Genomic DNA, 24084 nt, shown 5'->3' on the forward strand with positions numbered 1-24084 from the left:
ACATTACATTTAATCATGATGTATAAAGAATATATTTACACATGGTGCATATTTATATTTGATTAAGGGAGAGAAAGACGACGTGGATCCGTCGCGTGAGAGAGCTGGAGCTGAACTGATGTTCTCACACACATGGCCCTTCGGATCCTCCAAAGGGGCATCCGGTCACGTGATCATCTCGTGTTTCAGTACAGAATGTACTGAGATTCTTTCACGTGACTAGAGCGTGCTTGTTAAGAGAGAGCCAATGTGCAAAGTATAATAATAATAATACATATAAGAATATATATTGAGCTCTACAGTACCCCCTCCCCAGTGTCAATGTTGGACACGATAAAAGTCCGTGAACCGGACTCGACGTCCAGATTGTGTGGTCACTGGTGGTTTCGATTTCGTGGTTGAGTTCTCTGAAGTAAAGTCGTTAGTTTGCGTTTTCGCCACCAGCGGCGTTGTATCTTCCGAGAGGGAGAATGCTGGTTTTAATTGGTCGATGGAAACCGAAACTGTTTTGCCCTTGATGTCAAGTTTGAACACTTTTTCATTTTTGTCAATGACAAGAAAGGGACCATCATATGGTCTCTGGAGGGGTCGACAGACACTATCCCGACGTAGTAATACGCGAGTAGCATTCATCAGTTCTGTATACACAAATGTAGCACGTTTTCCATGATGTTTTGTGGGCGTTGGACGGAGCTGCTACATGTGGCCCCGTAACTTATTTACGTAGTCACAAGGGTCAATGTTGACATTCGTTGAGTCGACAAATTGGCCGGGAAGACGCAAGGGTGCACCAAACACGAGTTCGGCTGGCGCACACTGCAGGTCGGCTTTTAGAGCGGCTCGGTAGCCCAGAAGTATAGTTGGTAATACCTCGGTCCAACGTTCGGTGTTATGGCATTTAATGGCCGTTTTTTGTGGTCGATGAAATTCCTCAATCAAGATTTCAAGAAATTCCTCAACGCTTGAGGATGGAAAGTGGTAGTTCTAGCTCGTTCGGTGTCTGGAAGTTATAGGAGAGAGCGGAAAAGGTGGGACTCAAATTGTCGACCTTGATCAGTTGTCATAACTGATGGAGCACCATAATGAGATACCCAACAGTTATAAAAGGCTTCAGCTACAGTTGGAGCTGTGATATCTTTTATTGGTTGTGCTTCTGGCCAGCGGGAAAAACGATCAATCATGGTCAAACAGTAAGAATAACCATTTGATGGAGTTAATGGACCCACTAGGTCCAGATGAATGTGGTCAAATCTTGCAGATGGCATAGGAAATTCTTTCAAAGGAGATTTGACATGTCTATGAATTTTACTTTTTTGACAAGCCATGCAAGTTTTTGCCCATTTCGTTATTGCCTTATTGATACCAGGCCAAACAAAGCGAGAACGTATTTGGTGGATCGTTCTTCTGATGCCTGGGTGCGCTAAGTTATGAACATGATCAAACACCGTTTTCCTATACTGCACAGGAATGTATGGACGCGCACTTCCAGTGGAGATATCACAAATTAAATCTATGTCAGATTCGGGAAGTTTAATTTTTTTCAATGGTAAGCCACAATTTGAATCACCCGTCAATTTTGATAATTCATCATCTGTTGCTTGAGCTTCAGTGATTTCATTGTAATTAATTGGGCTTGGCATTGAAATAGCACATATGCGGGACATTATATCGGCTGCTATGTTTTCTGAGCCAGAGATATGACAAATATCACTCGTTAATTGGGAAATGAAATCCAAGTGTCTGGTTTGGCGAGGCGAGCATTTGTCATGCTTCTGCCGAAAAGCATAGACCAAAGGTTTTTGATCTGTAAATAGAGTGAACTGACATGCTTCGAGCATGTGTCGAAAATATTTGATAGAAGAATATGCAGCCAATAGTTCTTTGTCATATGCGCTATAGCGTGTTTCCGCAGGAGTGAGTCTGCGAGAGAAAAATCCTAGCGGTTGCAAAGAATTGTCCACTACCTGGTGTAATGCACCACCAATTGAAAAATGAGATGCATCAACATGAAGTGCAAGTTTTGCAGATGTGGAAGGATGAGCTAATAGAGTGACATTAGCTAGTTGCTCTTTGCATTGATTGAATGCCGCGAGTGCAGAATCGGTCCATTCAATTTTACGATTATCTTTTTTACTGCGAGAGCCCTTTAGAAAATCGTGTAAGAGTATTTGCGATTCAGCAGCATGTTTTATGTATCTTCTATAGAAATTTATGAGACCAAGAAATTTTCTCAACTCAGAAATTGTGCCAGGTTCTTGAAATTTAATATTACTTGCACTTTGCTAGGTAATGGTTTAATGCCAAGAAGAGTGATTAAATGACCTAAAAATTCCAAACTATCTACACCTAATACACATTTAGAAATATTAAGTTTCAAGCCATACTTGTGTAGACGCTCAAATATTTGCCTTAGGTGATTTTCGTGCTCTTCAACAGATGATGAATATACGAGGATATCATCTAAATATGCATAACAGAAAGATAAACCTCTTAACACCTCGTGCATGAAACGCATAAATGTTTGAGGCGCATTTACTAAGCCAAAACAAAGCCTTGTATATTCGAACAGACCCCATGGGGTTGTCACCGCTGTTTTAGGAATATCAGGTTCAAAAATAGGTATCTGATGGTACGCTTTGAAAGTATCTAATTTTGAAAAAATTTACTTACCATGAAGTGCATTGCTGGAATCACTTAGGTATGGGATGGGATAGGAATCGAATTCTGTGATAGAATTTAATTTTGGATAATCTCTCACTGGTCGTATAGATGTTTCCGACTTCGGAACAATATGCAATGGTGAAGACCATGAACTTTTTGAAGGACGAATTATACCTTGTTCTAACAAAAAAATCGTATTCCGTCTTCACCTTCTCAAAGTGTTGAGGGTGAAGCCGTCTCGGTCGAGAACATATTGGAGGGCCTTTAGTCACTATGTGGTGAACTGCAAAGCCGCTTGTAAGTTAAGCGTGCCCACTCAATGTTAAAGAAAGGCCGCGGAATTGATAGCAGCGGCATCTGAAGTTTGATGTGTCAAACTTGCCGATTGATCACGTGGCTCCCACGGGGAAATGACTTTCCCACCCGATGCTAGCAGCCATTCACAGGCCAGTAGGCACCCATCTAAACAGAGAGGGCACTGATGCCGTTTGGATACAAGTTTAACGATAGGACTGTTTACGCTTACTCTTGAAGCAGCTTTGGGTGAACTGTGTCGTGAGGTGCAGGTTCGCCTATTAAGCACGGATTTGCGATGTCTGGGAATTCAGAAAGAATTTTCTCGTACTGGTTTTAAGATCATGGATGTACAACCTGCTGGTATCTGAGCTCATGTTCGCCATGCCAGCTATGACGGAGCTCCTTCGTTTCTTGGTGCGCTGAAGTTGCACGGTGTAGAGCAGCGCCGAGCATTTTTACCGAAACGATGATGGTAGTACCACATTCCGTAGGAATTTTTCATGTTTCTGGAACTGGAACGCCTCTTGAAGAAGTTGTTTCGCCCGCGATGTGGTGAGCGACTACGTTGTTGAGAGGAAAGTTCATCCAGTATTTTGGTGAGCATTGCGATTTGTGCACGCAAGTCATCTTGATCCGGCGGTGGAGAAACAGCACAAACGGATGCATTTTGGCTTATTTCCGCGATTTTGTCAGCCAGTTTCGCGAGTTTATCCAGTCCATCACTCGATATTGAGAGGACAGTTTGGATTTGAATGGGAACACGTTGCAGCCACAATGTCTTTAAGAAATCATCGGTTAATTGAGATCCCGAGAGCTGGCACATTTTTCGTAGCAGTTGTGATGGTTTATCATCTCCGAGTTGAATTTCTGTGAGCAACTTCTTGATTTTGGCCGATTCAGTTTCGGCAAACTCCTGTATCAGCCGGTCCGAAAGAGTCTGAAATTTCCCGGTCTCGGAAGGATTGACGACAATATCGGCAACCGCATGTAGTGTTTCTGAGTCGATATTAGCGACGAGAGCGATGAACTGGGTATCATCACTTGTAATGCGGCTGAGGAGGAAAGCTTGCTCGCATTGCCTCAACCAGAGAGAAACGTTTGTCTTCCAATATGGGAGGAGGCGGAGAGGGACACTGGAAACTTGGGGAGCGGTATTGTACCCTTCTGCTGCCATCATCCTGTTGGTTGGGAGAGAAGAGAACCAAGAGGTCAAGCGCAAGTGACCTTATGAGGGAGGATGCTCCGTGGTCCACTGTTGCTGGGAGAAAAATCCTCTGCTGCTGCTCTCACCGTAATGGCGTATTTTGAAGAATATTCAGAAGGCATCATTATTTGCGTTCAAACGTCTGCGGTCACCAATGCGAACGCTAAGTGGTGACGGTAGCGCATCTGACTCCGTATGAATGAGGCGTAGTTTTAGATATACATTACATTTAATTATGATGTATAAAGAATATATTTACACAGTACATATTTATATTTGATCAAGGGAGAGAAAGACGACATGGATGCGTTGCGTGAGAGAGCTGGATGTGAACTGATGTTCTCACACACATGGCCCTTCGGAGGGTCCGAAGGAGCATTCGGTCACGTGATCATCTCGTGTTTCAGTACAGAATGTACTGAGATTCTTTTACGTGACCAGAGCGTGTTTGTAAAGAGAGAGCCAATGTACAAAGTATAATGATAATAATAATACATATAAGAATATATATTGAGGCTCTACAGGTTCGCGTTTTCATGGACTGACTGCCACAATCATAAGCACTCTCTGCCACTTTTGTATATAATACTTGGTTTGTTCATAATTTTTCACCATAAACATTATACTATTTACACGTCCTCCTAGCTTACAGCGAGCCTTTGAAATTACCTCCTGAGTCCACAGGAGCCACTCTCTAACTACTGAAAACACACCAAGCTTCTTTCATCTTCCCGTTGAGGGCTTTTCTGCCGCACCCACGCTTTCTAATAACATCATGCTCCTTCCCGATGGGGAAAACCTAACATTAAGCCAGGTTTTCCTAGGAGTAAAACTTTTGCGCTGTGTGCAGCGTGAAAACGCTCATTGGTTCAAAACATGAAATTCATTTTTTTTTACCAATCAGCATTTTTACGCTGCGTGCGCTGTAGAAACCTGCTCCTAGGAAAACCCGGCTTTACTCCCTTCCTAAGCGTGAAATATGCATAACATAGTTTACAAGACAATCTGGTTACATACATTGATACGGATAATAGAAACTGGGATATGATCAAGTAACACGATACTGATAGCAATAAATATTTACATAATTTGCAATAAAACGCAGAAAGTAAACATTAATGTTCATTATTTCTGTTCGCACAGTTCATTCTGTTCGTAAACGTGATAGCACGTCTGCGCTTACATTGTCTGTCCCTAGCGTGCCCGCTTCCAGGTGTTGTGATGATGGTCGGCCAGTTTGAGTGTTTTTTCTGCCCCTGCTAACGGCGTAATTGGAGCTCTGTCTGAGACTTCATCCTTCCCTCTCAACTGGCAAGCTTCACATGCACATACAAAATTCCTCCGTTTCCTTGACGATCCCCTCAAAATAAAATGAGTACCCAAAAGACGTTTTATGGGCCCTTTCCAAAAGAACTACCTTTTTTTTCTTTTGGTAAAACCACCCCCCCCCCCATTTTCTCTTTGCGGTAGAGCAAAAAGTCCGCCGTTTCCTCCCTCACTCTTCGCTGCTGACTCCTATTCGGCAACCAGTGAGACGCTAATGCTTTGAATTCGAACTTCTTGTGAGGTGACGGTGTGCTCTGTTTATGTGTTTTTTTCTCATCCATTCCTTCATCTCTCCTACCCTGCTGCTATGCCTGCATTTCGTTGTTCGTTATATCCTTCTTGTTCACAGCTGCGAACTTTTGCGCCTTCACTTTCCCTTTGAGTAAGCTGATAATTTGTGGATGCAATATGACCTCTTCACTTAAATGTATGTGGGGTGTAATAGTTCTGTGGTGGACTACACTTGCTTTGTCCGTTAAGGGAATGGCCAGATTTATGTGTCTCAAACCTTCCAAAATAGGCTTTCCGAATGCAGGTTTCAAATATGTCTTTGCTTTAGATTCTGTCTTGTGGCGAGGAACCAAATCTTCTCTTAAGACAAAAATTTGGCAACCTGAATTAACCAATGCATTCACAATTTTTCCCTCAATGCTAACTTTCATTCTCTTCAGTGCAGTGATAGATTGGAGATATCCCGAATCCTGCCTGATATCGTCAGTGATACCGATTCCTGTTACTGAAAACGCTTCTGGATCTTGTCGTACACTTTCCGTTTCTATCTGGTTGACTTTAGTATCCAGATTACCTGTTCTCATGTTATTTATCTCAACTCTGTTCTTACTTTCAGGACAGTTCCTTTTTACATGGAATCTTGACGAACAAATGAAACAGCCTTCCTCTCGAAGTGGCTTCCGATCAGAATATTTGTTTCCATGGTCACGCTCACGAAAATATCTATTCTGTTGGTTATGATAATATCCTTTGTCAGAAAAATTTGTCTCATTTCCTGGATGTGAAACGCTATTATTCGTCGCACTCGTGAAATTATCTACTTCTTTCGCGAGTTTGACTGCATCTAACTAACCATCTGGTTCTTTCAACTGTATATAGGTTCTAATGTTTCGGGATAGGCTTTCTTTAATTTTATCAACGATGACCAATTGTTTCAGATCCTCAAATGTGCTAACTTCCCTCGACATGATGTATAAATCTACAGCTGTTTCTACCCTGACCGCATATTGACTACACGTTTTCTCCGCCTTCTTTTTCATCGTATCTAGCTTATTTTTATGTTCAATGGGAGTGATTTGAAATTCCTTCAAAACCATGTTTTTGATTCTGTTGTAATCATCTAAATCGGGGATTCTGCCTGTCTCATACTTATGCATCCAGGCTTCCCTTTCAAAGTACATAGTATAATTTTCCCATGGTATTCCTCCGGGAACTCATACAACTTGAACATTGTTTCTGCTTGATGAAAGAAAAAGGCCAATCCTCTATGATTTCCGTCACCTTAGGCATTACACCTTTCATTAAATTCAAATACCCAATAAAATCATTATTGCCATGTGTTCCACGTCTTTCATTATCTTTTATTCTCTCTACCTCTAATTCCTGGTTTCTAGCTTCTCGCTCTGTTCTTTCATCGATAATACTATTCAGTAATTCTTTCACAAATTCTGGTTCATAATGAGGGCTTTTCATGATTAGCTCTTTCAAATCCACAATCTTTGCGTTTTTGGAGACTTCCATCCGTAACTAATCTGCTAAAATCAGCAAGTCCTCTTTTCGTCCTCTGGTAAAGACGGCAATTTTAATATTTTTTCTTTTCTTAAATCAGTATCGAATGAAATTACTGTACGAAAATAGTTCGGTTTCACCTAACAACAAAGAAAAGTGACCGCTCACCTCAGTATAGGTGAAAGTTCTGATGCTCATTAGTTTCTGTCGGTGTGTGTGTGTGTGGTCGAGCTTTCTCATAAATATTCCGATGTCTTAAGACATTGGTGACCACCCAATGTGTGATCAGCTACGCCAAGTGATCAGTCCTGAGCCTTCTATCCTGTCAAACGCTTAACGATGATTTATTCCTGTGATCACCTTCGCACAAAATAGTCAGTTTTCATTTCTTTTCATTCAGTATAGTTCTACTGACCGCACTGCTGACATCACTATGTCGGGTTCGTTTTCAATGCCTGATTGCCACAATCATAAGCACTCTCTGCCACTTTTGTATATAATACTTGGTTTAATCATAATTTTTCACAATAAACATTATACTATTTCCACGTCCTCCTCGCTTACAGCAAGCCTTCGAAATTACCTCCTGAGGCCACCTCCTGAGGAGCCACTCTCTAACTAACGAAAAAAAACACACCAAGCTTCTTTCCTCTTCCCGTTGAGGGCCTTTCTCCCCCACCCACGCTTTCTAATCCCATCATGCTCCTTCCCGATGGGGAAAACCTAACATGTATATTTCTTTATTTATTTAGCCAATAGAGATATTAGTTCGGTGTATCAGTTGGCAAGTTCGTGTAGCTTCCACCTAAGTCGGTCGAAGTTTGCAATCGTAGGAGATTAACATAAGAGTTTCGTTCATTGACTAAAGATCACAATTACGTCACTGAAGGACGAGGCTACAGAGATGGGATTTTAAAAATGTGTTTTTTTTTTTTGTACGGTAATATTCCGACTCACGTCATACCTCATTTATTTCGTTTCATCTTAAAAAATGTGGTTTTTCCTGAATTAAACTAATTTTTCATGTGAACATAGTTTGAAGGCTCTTTACGTCGCGTCCTTCGCGAGAGAAATGTTTTGACGAAAGTCCCACATAAAGAAAAAAAAAGACGTATATAAGAAAGAATAAAGAAAATTTGCATATTTACGTCCTGTCTCCTTCTCAGACGATGAGGTTGACATTACCATTTGAAAGGCCTAATTATAAGTGGAGAGAAAAAAGATGACATTATATCATTTCAGACGTGCGTCTTCATCCTACGGTAGCGTATCGCGTCAAAACATCACCAACAAAAACATCGCAATCACAAAAACATCGCCGTCAAAGCATCACGAGTTAAATCATCGCACGTCAAAACATCGCGCGTCAAAATATCGCCGAATATGGAAAAATATATATGTAAGTCGTATTTCCCTACATATAAATCAGTGGCTTTGTGTCTCAAAAAGACGTCGGATGTTTTTAATGCGCTTTATTGTTTTATTATTGCTTTATTTATTCTTTAAGACTATCACATATTTTTCTGAGATTATATAACAGAAATAAAGGTACAGGTGAACTTGGCTAATTGAGATTCAATAAACTTTTGGGACGTAGTGTAAAATAGAAATGAATCCAAAAGGTCGTTGAATCGAAGAATCATTCCACATCAACAGAAACACAAACCAGTTAGTCAACGACCTATCTAGCACACCACACTTCTCAAAAATCTGGCAACAATTTCTACAATAATTATTCTTCTCCATCAGCATCACTATCACGTTCTCGGTTGCGATTGGCGCCGCCATTTTTCTTTTTTCCGTCTTCTTACTCTACTCTTTTGTTGCCGGTTCATTTTGAATTTGGCTCTTGTCTACAACAGCGAGTAACTCCCGCTATAAGGAAGTTTTTCAATATTTTTCTTTCTTCTTTGTTTCTGCTACTGATGAAGGAACCTCATATAGTTCCGAAACGCGTATAGCCGTGTTCGTTTTGGAAGTTTCTGTATATCCAAACGTCGATTTTTCAATTGTATCATAGTGTAAAAGCATTTTTTTATAAAAGTATGGTCATCCCATGTTGATGAATTGAATTAGAACTTTTCTGCTGTCCCCTTGAAATTCGAATTCACCAAGTCTGACTGTATTTATGTATTATACCGTCCAGAGGCATGCGCAGGAAGGGGGCGTGCACCCCCAAGTCAAACAAAACATCAACTTTTTTAAACATTCTCGTAAAAAAAATTAAAATACCGAATTTAAATACCCTTTGCATGCTATTTCAATCGATTTCTATTAATTAATGTTTTTTGAAGGGTGGTAGCTCTTTCTCCGGGAAAAAAATTCCACGTTTCTCTCCTTGCCCTACAAACCCAAAGAGTGCAGCAGATCTCTTCAAACTTTTTCTAGTCGTAAACAATGTCTGTACCTCATCATCAAGAGAATAACAAAAACCGTGACAAACACCCTTACGGCAAGTTTGGCGGCATATTATCCGCAGGATTTTTAAAAAAAAATACCTTGTGTTTCAATAATCAATCCATTGGTACGCTAATTAAATTTATTAACGAAGCAATAGCATTATTTACACACAAAAAAAAAATTTACAGTTCAGTCAAAAATCTTCAAATTCAGACTTACATAATTCGGCATTAAATAAGTTCTATATAATAAGTTCGGCATTAAATAACTGTTCTTCATATAATTCGAAAGAGTCAGTGTAATAATCAAGAGAATTTCATTTTCAGAGTCAGAATCAATGGAGTCTAAAGCTCCAAGTCCACATTTTGTGAATGAACCCACTGATTATAAAAGCACCTTTTGCCAAGCATCACTAACCTACTGGCATACACCCGCATAGGAAGTTCGGTGTAAATTTCCGCCTTTGTATAAGAATGGATGCCTCCAGTCATCCACTTTTCCCAATAAGCTCTAACTTTGCTTCTAAATGGCCTGTTTATATTCCTGAATATAAATTCTGAAACTTTTTAGTCAATCCACCATGACTGAAAGACAAGCACCAGAATTTTTGAAGAGTGTTTTATGTTTTCTTGAATATGAGCTTTCATTGAATCCATAATTAGGAGAGTCATATTTTAGCGGCTGATAACATCATTTTCTGCAGATTATCCGTAGCGGTAGATAATCCGCATTTTTTAATGTTCAGCCATTTTTTTAACACATAATCCCCGAATTATACGGAGTAAAATAGTAATTATTGTTTTTTTTAATTTACCGCTTTCTTTATTTTCCTTTGAGTAGCCCCTTGACAGTGCATGCGGAGCCCCTGGAGAGTGCACACGGAACCCAGGTTGAGAACCGCTGTTCTATATGGTTTTATACAGGGATGTCTAAACAGTATGAGGGAGATCGGGAAAAGTGGAAAACTGGTGCCTCCCCCAAACTAGCTATGCTACTCCCTATTGCATGAACCTATAATACTTTTTCTCCAGAATCATAGATGATGATTTGAATGACATGAATACCAGAAATCATCATGAGGACTCCAGGCACTTTAGCCATGGTACTAAATCCGCACATAGGGTATAGTACCACGTTGTTTTGTCATTCCGCACAGGGTACGCCCAGATTAAAAAAAAATGATAAGGCACACGTTGGTTTACAAAAAGAATAATTTCTTCTACGAACAATCCTGGCAATGAAAGTCTCGAAAGCTCAGTTATTGTAGTAGCAACGAATATTGCAGTTTGATGAAGAAAACTATAGTGAATGGTTTATTAATTTAACGGTTACCAGAAACTCCATACCACTCTTTTTTGGAATCTAGAAACCATATTTACATGATGGGGTGGTGTGCGAATGTATCCCCGACTAAAAAAGCGTCTAATAGGTACAGATAATACAGAATCCGAGGATGATGTCACTCTTCGCTTATTCACACAAAGGTTTTTTAACAGCTGGATGATGCGAAGATATATTTTGGAAAGAGAAAATTCAACTATCCCTGCGGGGAATCGAACCCACGTCCTTTCACTTTCCAGGTGAAAGGACGTCTTCAGTGCACACCGAGCTCCAAGCAAAGACTGAGATATTCGTTGCCTCTCTAGCCTAGGGCGTTGACCCGGTTAGTGAAAAGGACGTGGGTTTTTGATTCCCCGCAGGGCAGTTGAATTTTCTCGTTCCAAAATATATCTTCGCATCAGCCAGCTGTTAATAACTTTTGTGTGTGTATAATACAGAATTGATAACAACTCTCTTCTCTCTGTTCATTGTCCATTACTCAAAAAAGGAGTGAACTCGGAGAATTGAGAGAAAACTAATAGGAGTGGAAACAGTCGAACACAGACATACACATGAAAGTTTGGCTTTGTCACAACCAAAGCCTATTGAAAGTTTAATGCACTCATGAGCACTCACAGGGACGTCGGAAGAATTTTTGACCAGTGGGTGGTATATAATTATTTTTGCTACGAGCCTAATCTATGTAAATATTTTATTACGTAAATCTTTGAATTTATAAAATGCTTTCAATGGTTACTTGCATGTAATTATGATAGGGTAAGATAATTAACCAGTTTGGTGACCAATTAATTTATCTTTTTTCCAAGTTTGAAGCTAATAAAAAAAATGCATTTTCCTGATTAAAATTTTTTATAAATACATTTAAACTGACTTCCTCATTTTTTTAAATCACCATCCAAAAAAATTATGAAAAATTTAAATAATCACTAATTAATTTTCAAAAATTGAAATAATTAGATTAAATATTGGTACGACGGCGTATGCTGTTGTAACCACCTGACTGGTTAAGGTAGATGGATACTTTCGGAATAACATACAATAATGAAAACCTGAAAGTGTTGTATGTGAAGAAGTCAATTAAAAATAGGGCCTTTAAGCAGTCTGTCAAGCCATCGGGAGTAAATTGAATTTCAAATAATTTGGCAAGTACCAGCCAAATTTATTGTGGCACTAATCATAACCAATTGAATTAGTATTTAGTCATGCCAGGGCACTGGCTATAAATGTTTTCTACAATCCTATGAGGAAGGGGGAACAACAATTGAAATGATTTTTTTTTTCAGTATACGATAGGCAGTGGCGGCTCAAATGAGGTGTGACTCCTGCAGACTCGTGGAGCCACAGAAGACGCACCAAATCAGGGTTAAGAAAAAAATAATTAGAGAAAAGTTTGAAAATTTTTCCTAAGGGTGCGACGAAAAAGACGTTTGGCTGTTCTAGCAATTTTCACGCAGTCAGATGCACCAACTTCGGGATCGCAACTAGCTCGGCACCGAATACATCATTAATTTATAATCATGCAAATTTATACTGCAGTAAAATATTTCATTTCGTACTTTGAACAGGTCCGTAACTAGAGCGGGGGGGGGGGGGATAACTGCCCCGGGCGGCAGTTTTAGGTGGAAACAAAGAACACCATTACAAAATTATCGAATTTTAAAGTTGTGGAGGCGGAAAATATCCTAGTCACGGCCCTGCTCTGAATAGTGATAAAAAATTTAAAAAATTGAAATACATATAAGGAAATCGTCGGGAAAATTTAATTTTACATGCAATATAGAATTCTTTCTCTTTGCATTTTACATAACCTTTTCTCGTCAATCTTCATTGGATTCAGCTTACGCACCGCTTATTTTTTAAATAATGGGATTAATAATGAAAATAAGAATACACAAACTCACCCTGATGTATTTTCATCGAAGAAAACCTTTTCTTACACACTTGAACAGCCAGGGTTATAAATAGTCTGGCGCTCACAAGATGGCAGACTCGAATAGAGAGAGATTCGATGAACAGTCAGTAGTCTCTGAACGTTGAGAGAAAGTTGTTTGCTCTCAGATTAGGTTGTAAATACGTGTAAATTGCTGTTCTGTAAATAAATCTGTGTTTGTCCGTCGAACCACTTTTTATGCAAGGATGACGTCACTCTCCGCTACCATACGAAGGTTTTTAACAACTGGCTGTTGCGAAGATATATTTTGGAAAGAGAGAAAATTCAACTGCCCCTGCGTTCACCCGGAAAGTCAGTGGGTTCGATTCCCCGCGGGGAAAGTTGAATTTTCTCTCTTTCCAAAATATATCTTCGCAACAGCCAGTTGTTAAAAACCTTCGTGTGCGTTTGTGTGTGTGTGTATAGTAGCGGAGAGTGACGTCATCCTTGCATAAGTTGATATCTGGTGGCAGCGTCAGTAGTTGTGAGCTTGGCCTGAGTCTGGTCCGGCCGTCCATGTACGGTCCCTTTCAGTGTACACGAGCTCCAAGGAAAGATTGAGAGATTCGGTGCCTTTGTAGTCTAGTGATCTAAGGCAGAGGTCGCAGTGGTCGGCAAACTCATTAGTCAACAGCGCCAAATATCAACAGTACAACGATTGAAATTTGTTTTGAGAGCCAAATTTTTCAAACTCAAACTATATAAGTAGGTACATTGTTATTAACTTAATTAAGGTATACCTCAGCTGGTCTTTACTAAAAACGTCCTCGACCTGATTGAGGTACATTCGCTGAGGTCGACCCCTTCAAACTCTCCCATCCACACTCGTCTTGTATACTTGTTTCGTCTATCTCCTTTCGTTCATCCTCTCTATATATCCAAACCATCTCAACATATTATTTTCAATCCTCGACACAACATCTTCTTTCACTTCATAACGCTCCCTAAAATTAACTTAATAAATTTTACTTAAAGTTATTATTTTACTTGTCTTACGGATATCTGGCTCCCTTCTGTGGGAAATGTGCGGAAGACGGGTTCACACTGTAAGTTCGTCCGACGAGATGTTAGCTGGAGGACGTCGTCGATGAAAGCCCAAGGCGGCCCGTCTTGTGGGACACAAGCCCCAGAAGCATCGTCTTCGGATGGTCATCCCTGGTAGATTGCTGCAGATAGAGAGAGGTGGCAACAGGAGAGTCGTCATGAGAGGTGGTAAGGTGGTGGTCCGAAAGCGTCGTCTTAAGATGTGTGACCCCTGGTGGATCGCTTCTAGCAGTGTTGACAGACGTTGGTTGGAGAGAGGAGGCCTCGGGAGAACTATCATGAGAGGTGATGGCCCAGGAGCATCATCTTCTATGATCTGGCAGGGTAGAGGTTTACGTTTCTTAGTGTGGAAAACATTGCATGCCCCCCCCCCCCCCCCATGTTCTGAGAGGAGACTCGTCTTTTGCGTCTATCTACCCCGATACCTTAAGAAAAAACTCTCGTTTTCGACAATTTTTTCCCGCACTTCCCAGTATCAACCCACATGATTGGTTGCGGAAGTGTCACGTGGCAGCAGCGTCAGACTTTCACTTTTTTTTCGGCAAAAAACCGTTAAAAAGATGACTCACTTGGGAGGGAAGGGAGCGAGAAAAAAATGGCCAAAATGTGTGTCTAAACATGATTTTGCAAAAATCTGGAACTTTTGTGTGTCCGCACGTGGTATTTTGGAGAAGAGCCACATGTGGCTCGCGAGTCGCTGTTTGCCGACCACTGATCTACGGCGTTCACTCGGAAAGTGAAAGGACGTGGGTTCGATTCCCCGCAAAAGGGCAGTTGAATTTTCTCTCTTTCCAAAATATATCTTCGCAACAGCCAAACAGCCAGTTGTTAAAAACTTTCGGAACCACTTCTTATTTTGCAATCTCGAAGTCTTGTGGAAAATTTTCCGGAACGATATTATTTTTTAAATGTAAACCTATTTTTGTTTTTCATTGTCAATTTATTCATGCTTTTATTTTTTTTATCATTCTTCACGACATTTTAACTTTTATTCCTTCTCAGAAGCATCTGATAAAAAAACTTAAAAATGATAAGTTGATAATACGTTAAAAACGATAAAAGTGATAATAACGTTAAAAATGATAAAAGAAATATCGTTAAAAATGGTAAAAGAAATATCGTTAAAAATGGTAAAAGAAATAACGTTAAAAATGATAAAAATGTTAAAATTTGTTAACAATTGAATACACACACATGGAGATGCTTCTGAGAAAATTTGTGCGAGAAAGAATAAAAGTTAAAATGTCGTGAAAAATGTCCACTCTTTAGTTGACACACATCACATCGGATACCGTAGTTTATTTTTAGCCTTTTCAGTGGTCTTATTCTCGTCGGCATTCGAAAAACTATGCCTCTAAAAACAATGTCTGCTAAGAAACGTAAAACTCATGAAAAAAACACTCGAATAAACATACAGATACAATATTTTATAGTATGAAAGCCGGAGAAACTTCCCGGCAGTGGATCGATAAACACTAGAAATCTTTTCAGTAGAAATGCAAGTTTTATTTAATATTGGTATTTCATAAAACGGTAATAGGCAGGAAATGAATAGAGAGTTTCTTAAGTAATGAAAATTGTTCAAACGGGTTTTAAAATTTTATTAAGAGTATCTCTTTTCTCCCACGTCTCTTTCCTCAACAGTTAATACTACCCATGCTTCCCGAAGAATCAAATATTTTATTTAATATCTACGGTACATATAACACGACGCATATTTTATTGAAACACTACAATACAATACAAATACATACAAATACATACTGATATTGCCATCCATAACGAAACGAGATTTGTAACAACACCCATAAAAAGCTTATTCTTTAGACATTGCTTCTCATACCACATAAATAAGAAACATATTGAGACATTAGTCTTCCCGCATATTTCATCATCATCATCATTTTATTATTTTATTTTTATATTCCATTCAACCACTTAAAAATTATTAATTTCACTTGTTTTAGTTCAGTTTATTTTATTTTCATTGATATTATTTTTTTAAATGAAAACCTATTTTTAGTTTTTCATTATGCCACTTTATTCATGCTTTTATTTTTTTAACGATTTTTTATTCTATTTTATTTTTATTCAATTCACACACTTAAAAATTTTATTTCACTTTATTTATTTTATCCAACTTATTCTCTATTTTTTAACTTTAATTAATTATTCAAACCTTTATTCATTCAAAAGTTTAAATTTTTTCTTTATTTTATATCTATATTTGATTTTTATTATCATTTTATTTTCATTGTTAAATTATTTTCATTATGCTTATTTTTTTATTTTTTAATCATTCAAAATTTTATTTTTTAATGTTTCATCGTTATTATTTTATCTATTTGAATTTTATCATCTGTGTCATCATTTTATTTTCATTTCTTTATTTTGTTACCGGTACCATTTCATCTATATCATTAGCTTTGTAATTTTATGTGTATTAGTGTGTTGTATTTGTAACAATTCAAATTTTTTTATTTATTTTATTATTCTATTTTTATTCGCTTAATTTTTTTTATTTTTGTCGTTTGAAGATTTTGCATTTATTAAACAATATACTTTTTAATTAAAATGTTATGTGAATAAATTTCGCATGTAGTTCAAAGAATGAGACAGACTTCAAATTTATTCAGTTCGATTATTAATTCATATCAAGATATCGATTGCATGCTCAATAAATTTATACATTTGTTTTTGGAATTTAAAGTAATTCCTTTTATCATTGGTGTGTTATTGACAAAAACATGAATGTCATAAATTGTATTACATCCTGTGAAAAAACACCATCACCAAGAGGTTGGGAACGAGAGCAGTTTCCTCTAAATTTGAAGCCGGAGTCGTCGTCGTACACAGTCAATGCAAGGCTAGATAAAGTGATAATTATAATCACGGACACAACGATGATCCCGATCAAGGCTCTCTCGGTCTCTTCACGGCTAAAAAATTTTCTCTGGGCCGTCACAGCGCTATCCGTCTCCTTTGACACGTCTTGCATTACTCGGTCCTCTGTACTTATCACGTTCTCCACTTGAAGCATTTTTAACAGCCGTAGAGAGAGCAAGCATGTGAAGAACACGTCGACACAACTTATGCACGTAATTCATCGGAAAGATTCATCGTCAAGCTTCCTTTCAAGAATATCGATGGAAATTTGTCATCATCCAAAGACGTATCTGAGACACGACTTCTACAGAATGGAAGGCGTTGGAGACACCAGCCAGAAGCTCAGAGGGTATACCGTTCATGCAACAGTATCAGACTCTGAGATACATGAAACAGCTGGAAGTGACAAATGGCAATCGAGACAAGTACTACTTACCTCTCCACGCAGTTATGAAGCCAGAGAATCAAACCAAGTTTCGTGTGGTTTTTGATGCCTCAGCAAAATCATCATGGGGTTTGTCACTGAATGATAAGCTGATAGTTGGAATAACACTGCGATATTGAAGTACTTCTTCTTCGCTTCCGAACTCACAAGGTCGCAATGACAGCAGACATTGGCAAGATGTATCATCAGATCCTTGTTCATCCGGACGACACGAAGTACCTCTTATGGAGAGAATCGCCAGACATACTCATCAATGAGTATCAGTTGCTAACTGTGACATACGGAACTGCATCAGCACCTTACTTAGCTACCAAGTACCTGCAACAGTTGGCTGAGGATGAAAAAGATGAGTTTTACAGAGCTTTCTGCCATAGTCAAGCAGAATTTTTGTAGATGATTTGCTCACTGGAGTAGTTTCAGTCGAGGAAGCTATTTACATTCAGCAGGAAATCATTAAACTTCTTCAAAATGGTGGATTCGTCATAAAAAAGAGGGCATCAAATGAAGAAGATGTTCTGGTATCTCTACCGAATAACTTTCGTGCAACAAGTACTACGTTCGAAAGAGACTGACATCAAAACTTTGGGCATTTTATGGAAGCCAAAGGATGATGTATTTGTTTTCAATTCAAAATCACCACCGGTGAATATGCTACAGTGGACCAAGCGCTCTGTTTTATCACACATATCCAAGGTGTTTGACCCACTTGGATGCCTGGCTCCTGTTTTAATCAATATCAAGATTCTAATACAAGAAATGTGGAAAGCTGAACTGTCTTGGGATGTTCAATTGCCAGAGAACATTCACAATCGATGGATAGCATTTTATCAAGACTTCAAGCAAGTGGAGGACATTGAAATTCCAAGATATATGATGCAAATCTCTCCACATATGTTAGAAATTCACGGTTTCAGTGATGCATCAGAAAAGGTGTACTCCGTGGTTGTGCACATTCGAACAGGTTCCAGTGAAGGAGTTTCGAAGTAACAACAAAGATACGAGTCGCCCCCTGTGAAGCCAACAACCTTGCCTCAACTTGAACTTTGTGGAGCAGTGCTGCTTGCAAGACTCATCAAGTTTACATGCAATGCACTACGTCTAGTCAACACAAACATATGGAGCTGGACAGACTCTACAATAGTTCTAGCCTGGCTCTCTTCACATCCAAGCCGGTGGAAGACGTTTGTGGCTCATCGAGTGATAAAAATTCATGAGCTTCAATCCTTTGGCAAAATTCATGAGCTTCAATCCATAAAATGCCCAAAGTTTTTATGTCAGTCTCTTTCGAGGCATTGGAATTATATTGATGGAACCAACAACCCCGCTGATTGTGCGTCACGGGGAATGCCAGACAACTTGAAGGCATTTCCCCCATGGCTTTATCTTCCAGAGTTCCTTTCCAAGCCAGGTCAGCTAGCAGACAAACCTGTGTTGTGCAGCTCCGTGGATAAAGTTTCGACTGAGGATTTAAAAAATATCTCTTCTAACTAGTCTGTGTTTTTTGATATTGCACATGACATGGAAATTATCGACAGGTTTTCCTCCCCTACTTCTCTTCAGCGAGTCACGGCCTATGCCATCAGATTCATCAACAACTGCAAACTCGCTGCACCTGAAAGGGGCACAAGGTTTCTTACCACTCGAGAACTGAAACATGTATTACGTACGTGGGTCAGGAGATTTCAAGAAGTAGAATTCAAATCAGAATTGTCTTCGTTGAGAAAATCAGAAACTCTATCTTCAAACTACAATATTCTCCGGTTGAATTCATTCATCGGTGATGATGGAATTATCAGGGTGGGTGGAATATTGCGACATGCACATGGGTTGGGACCGACATGCACCGACATCCGATCCTTCTTCTAAAAAAGCATCATTTCACTCAGTTGATTATCCAGCATTAGCATACAATGCATTTGCATGCTGGACCTCAACTTCTCCAGTCTTGCATCCAAAAGCAATTCTGGATTGTTTCTGGAAGAAGTGCCATCCGGCAATTTGTGAGAAAATGCATAACCTGTATTCGCTATCGTGATGCTACAGCTACTCAAATCATGGGCAATCTACCGGCTGCAAGAGTAACACCATCTGGTCATTTCTTCACTGTGCTGTCGATTATGCAGGACCTTTCACCATCAGGATGTCAAAAGCATCTCGAGAAAAACCGTGCAGGGAATACCTGGCACTTTTCGTATGCTTCCTCAACCAAAGCTGTGCATTGTGAAGATGTGAGTGATTTGCCAACAGAGGCATTCATCGCCACTCTGAAACGATTCATTTCCAGGAAAGGAAAGCCTAGTGATATATACAGTGACTGTGGAACTAACTTCGGGAAAGCTGACAAGGTGCTAAGGGAGTTTGCTCGTCTCTTTTCATCTCGCACTCATAACGAACGTGTTTCCAGTCATCTCACCGATGTCAGAGTAAACTGGCATTTCAATCCTCCAGCATCTCCACACATGGGCGGTCTTTAAGAAGCTGGAGTGAGAGCCGTTAAATACCATTTCAGGCGAATCACTTCTAGCATACAGCTAAGAACATTTCGAAGCGCTATATACCCTATTGTCACAGATTGAGGCACGTCTAAATTCTCGTCCTCTTTCTGAATTTTGAAATAATCCAAACAACGTGACTGCTCTCACTCCCGGTCTCTTACTCATAGGTGGTCCGTTGACAGCATTGCTCGAGCAAGACTTCACACAAACAAAATTCAATCGTCTCACCCATTGGCAGTTGGTACAGCGCCTTCTATAACATTTCTGTAATCGTGGAGTGCTGAGTATCTTATCCAGCTACAGCAAAGAAGCAAGTGGTTGAAACCCAAGGAAAATCTCACTCTGGGTGATCACGTTCTAGTGAAAGAAGATCGTCTATACCACTCTTGCAGTGGAGACTTTGTCGAGTAACCGAGTTGTCTCCAGGATCCGACGGGATCGTGAGAGTTGTCTCTATCAAATCCAAGGATGGGACATTTAAAAGAAATGTACAAAAACTTTGCCGTCTACCGGTTGACAACTAGTGTGACTGCTCGATGTTATACACTATTATATATCATGTTTTTGTTGTTGTTGTATTTAGAATTTTCATCGTTATTTTTAGCAGTGTTATTCACCTCGCATACTTGTACTGCATTTTATGTATATCATATATCGCATATTTTTGAATTTCATATACAGCAGCATACGTTGCTGCGCATCGATACAATTTGCACATATTTATATAATTTTCCCATGTAGCTGTCATCGTATTTCATGTAAACATGTCGGTATTGAAACTTAATTTTTGAAGGTGGGGCGGCACGTTGAGGCCACTAGATGGCAGCAGCATACCGTTGGCGAGCGGCCGTTGCCTTGGGCGGCTGCGCGCGCGACTCAGTTTCATCTCAGCGACCAAACTGGAAACAACGCGACTCGTGAATCATTTTCCTCTCATATTTAAATAAATTTGTGGTTTCTTCTGTTGTCATGGAGCTATGTTGTCACTGGGGAGATACAGAAAAATAAATTGTTTTTAGTTATATTAAATCAAATGTGAATATCTTAAAAACATTATATTTATGGAAGCAAAACTACAAACTTATAGCGACAAGGATCGTAATAGAACGATCCTTCTATTACTACCTCAACAGAAGGATCGTTCATCATCTTGTAGTAATCGGACGATTTTGTCACGTATGACAGTTGAGTCTTGTTCTCCTACATGCCCCAGCGACCCCAGAAGCTATAAAAAAGCGACCATTGAGTATATATGAACATTTAGTATATACGGCCATCAAAAATCATGGATTTCCAAACCATTATAGATGGGTTTGAAAATTGTTCACCTATTCCCTATTCAGACACAATTTAGTCACTTGACGTCCACCTGGATTGATTTGGATGTTCTCAGGGTCCAACTGTATGCCTTCAACGTGTTCATACTGCTTCACGTACGAGTTTTATTCTTGAGTCTTACACTCGAAAGTTTAGGATGATTCTCAAGGTAGGCGTTACCCACGATATGGCCCTGGCACAACACAGTCCATCGTGTGGTACGTTTATAACTGACTTCTTTGTCGGACAGTCGGTTGATATGTTGACAATCTTACGTCTGCCACCACCTCGTTGTAGTCGGACAGTAATGATGTCAAATCTGAGAGGTGGGTCATTTAGAGGGATGGCGCTCTTGCTCTGCAGCACTTTCATTATCAGTTCATCTTGAAGTGTCCCTTTATTTATCGATTGTTCGTTCAACGGAATATGCAGTGTTATTTGCATTAGATAGACCCATCCTGAAAATCACGGCACAAGATCGTGAACATATGGCTTCAGTGATTTTGGCTCAGTACTGGTTACTCCATGCAACCTTTAACCCCCTCCCTTGGGTGTTGAATTTTGAGAAAACCCTTCTCAGTGAATTACAATACAAAAATATTGACCAAATTTCAAATTTATAGCATCTGCAGTTAAGGCTCGGCGTGATTTCTCCATACGACCCTCGCTATTGAACTCCCTTATCACCCCTTAGCGGATGAATTTCGAAAGATCCCTTCATGGGGGTTTAAGTCAGTCTTTACGTAATAAAACGAAACTTCTGACAGAATTTCATGATTAACTTCAGCGGTTTTGGCTCGGTGTGATTTCTTTATAAACTCACTTTTTTGAGCCCCGTGAGGGGTTCAATTTAGAAAACCCCTTCTTTATCTTCTTCTAGCAAAAAAAGATAAAGATGGATATATGATATAATTGTAGTACATTCTCCCAACTATGGTTCTGAAGCGATTTATAACACGAAATATTATAACGAAATCTAAGGGTGAAAAGTAAGTAAAGAGAATTGCCAACATTGACATCAACGTGAAAAGGCGTGTCTTGCAACTGCTCTGTGTATTTTTTTTTCAGACTTGTCTCTTTATGAAAACACTGAGATTCACTTTTCATTTCAGCGTGTTCTACTCTTCGTAAGTATGATTTATTGTTTATAAAATGACATTATTACGTCATATTGCTTTGATATACTGTAATATATAATGGTTCCGAAATACCATTTAATGTTTAGCACCGGCTGAGCAGACTAGAAGTGTGATGTCTACGCAGAGCCATCGCACCCAAATGAGCGACAGTTTCTGTCGAAGTAATTTCAAACTTCGATCACTCGGCTAAAAATTGGCATAGCGCCAACACCTTAGTCTCGTTTATAAGAGAAAGAAATAAAATTTGTGATAATATTACTCAGAAATTTATGACAGCCGAATGTCATATACTGTGCGCAGTGAACTTATGATTTTCAATTTCCGGATTCAACGCGTGTCCATAAACGGGATCATATCTCAGAGAAAAACTAACAGATCCGAGTGAATCAAGTGCTGTTTTAAAAATAACTGCAGGTGTTGCAACTTGTTTTTGGTTTCAGTTCCTATCCCGAAAAGATACGAGGCTGCGCACTTAAAGTTTAAAAATTTCCCAATTTTTTTAAACGGAAAAAATCGATGACATGAAATGGGGTGGGTGCATTAAAATTGCTAAAGTGCTTAGGGCCTTCAAGCGCCTTTATCCGGTCCTGGTGAGGAAGAAGCAGTACAGTCCCTTCGAGCTAAGGTGTCGTCGGAATAAGACGGCACCTGCCCCGGCAAGTGCATGTGGTCCAAACGCTACAATCTTGGAAGTCGCAGAACTCAAGCTAAACACTATCTTCCCGGACCCCACTGACGTGGGTGGCGGTACCGCGATTTAGTAATTCTTTGAGTGGCGACCTCTCAATTTCAACAACTGAAGTATCACGCATTGTGGAAAAATTAAACAATCACAAGGCTCCTGGATTTGACAACATATGCGTATCCCTGCCGGTGTACCCTACGGAGCCGTTGGTATGAACGAATGCATAAAGATTTGCTCCGATCATTTTCCGATTAAACTATTTAATTTGTGAAATTAAAGAATCAACGCGTTGTAAACGTGAAAGTGAATACTTATTTGTGAATTTTTTAAGAGATCCTTGAGAAACATCATAATGTGGATGAATAAACAATGAAAATGTTCCTAGCGTAGTGATACGGTGCGGTGCTGGTGTCGTGAGGGCATCTAAGTGCTTGTGTTGTGAATACAGACGTCTTGGATACACGAATCAGCTAAAATAGGAATATATATTTTTTGAAGAAGGTGAACTTAAAATTTGGACTTTGAGTATCATTTAGGGCGAAAATATCCCTATTTCGCAGAATTATCATTTGTTTACATCTATAGAGCTTATTGGTGTTCATCTAAGGGCGGTATTCACCGACGTGGTTTAAACTATAATCACAATTTTTTGATAAGAGATCGCCACGGATTGGTTAAATTCAGGTTTTTAACCAATCTGTGTTGATCTCTTATCCAAAAATTGTAACTACAGTTTAGAACATGTCGGTGAATACGGCCCTACGAGTTTTGAACGAGATCCGTGATTCCGAGACGGCAAATCCTTAGGCCATATAAAAATCAGGATATACGAGACATGAATGAGGCTTTTTGGATCACGTGATATTTCCCTTTTTTTGAGGGACATACAAGATAACCAATATGGCGACTTCCTTTGCGATTCATGAAAGCAACATCTAAATTAAATAAACATAGAAATGAATCGTTTTTCTTCTTTTTAATGGGAGCTAGAAATTTCGAATTTTTTTCAACTTAAAGTTATCGATATCTGCATGTTTTTCCTTCAAAAATACTTGATTAAAAAAAGTACTTGATTAAAGCTGCGGAATTTCTTCCATGTAATTTATCTCGATTGATGCAATTGGAGAATATAAGACAATACGGAGACATTAATTCTAATTTTCCCGCTCGAGAA

General features: G+C 39.2%; 2 protein-coding genes across 2 annotated transcripts; one reads left to right on the forward strand and one right to left on the reverse strand.

Annotated features, from left to right (window-relative positions):
* Positions 1–3346: 3346 nt before the first annotated feature.
* LOC149078693 (uncharacterized) lies at positions 3347–4132 on the reverse strand. The gene has a single exon (XM_089241357.1). It carries the CDS (start codon positions 4130–4132, stop codon positions 3347–3349), a length of 786 nt encoding a protein of 261 aa, XP_089097483.1.
* Positions 4133–19184: 15052 nt separating this feature from the next.
* On the forward strand, positions 19185–19748 carry LOC149078694 (uncharacterized). The gene has a single exon (XM_089241367.1). The coding sequence runs from the start codon at positions 19185–19187 to the stop codon at positions 19746–19748; it is 564 nt and encodes a 187-aa protein (XP_089097493.1).
* The last annotated feature ends 4336 nt before the right edge of the window (positions 19749–24084 follow it).

Source organism: Pholcus phalangioides, unplaced genomic scaffold, assembly GCF_987345545.1.
Source record: "Pholcus phalangioides strain wild (caught in Gottingen) unplaced genomic scaffold, Ppha-v1.0 ptg000013l_1, whole genome shotgun sequence".
Classification (NCBI taxonomy): domain Eukaryota; kingdom Metazoa; phylum Arthropoda; class Arachnida; order Araneae; family Pholcidae; genus Pholcus; species Pholcus phalangioides.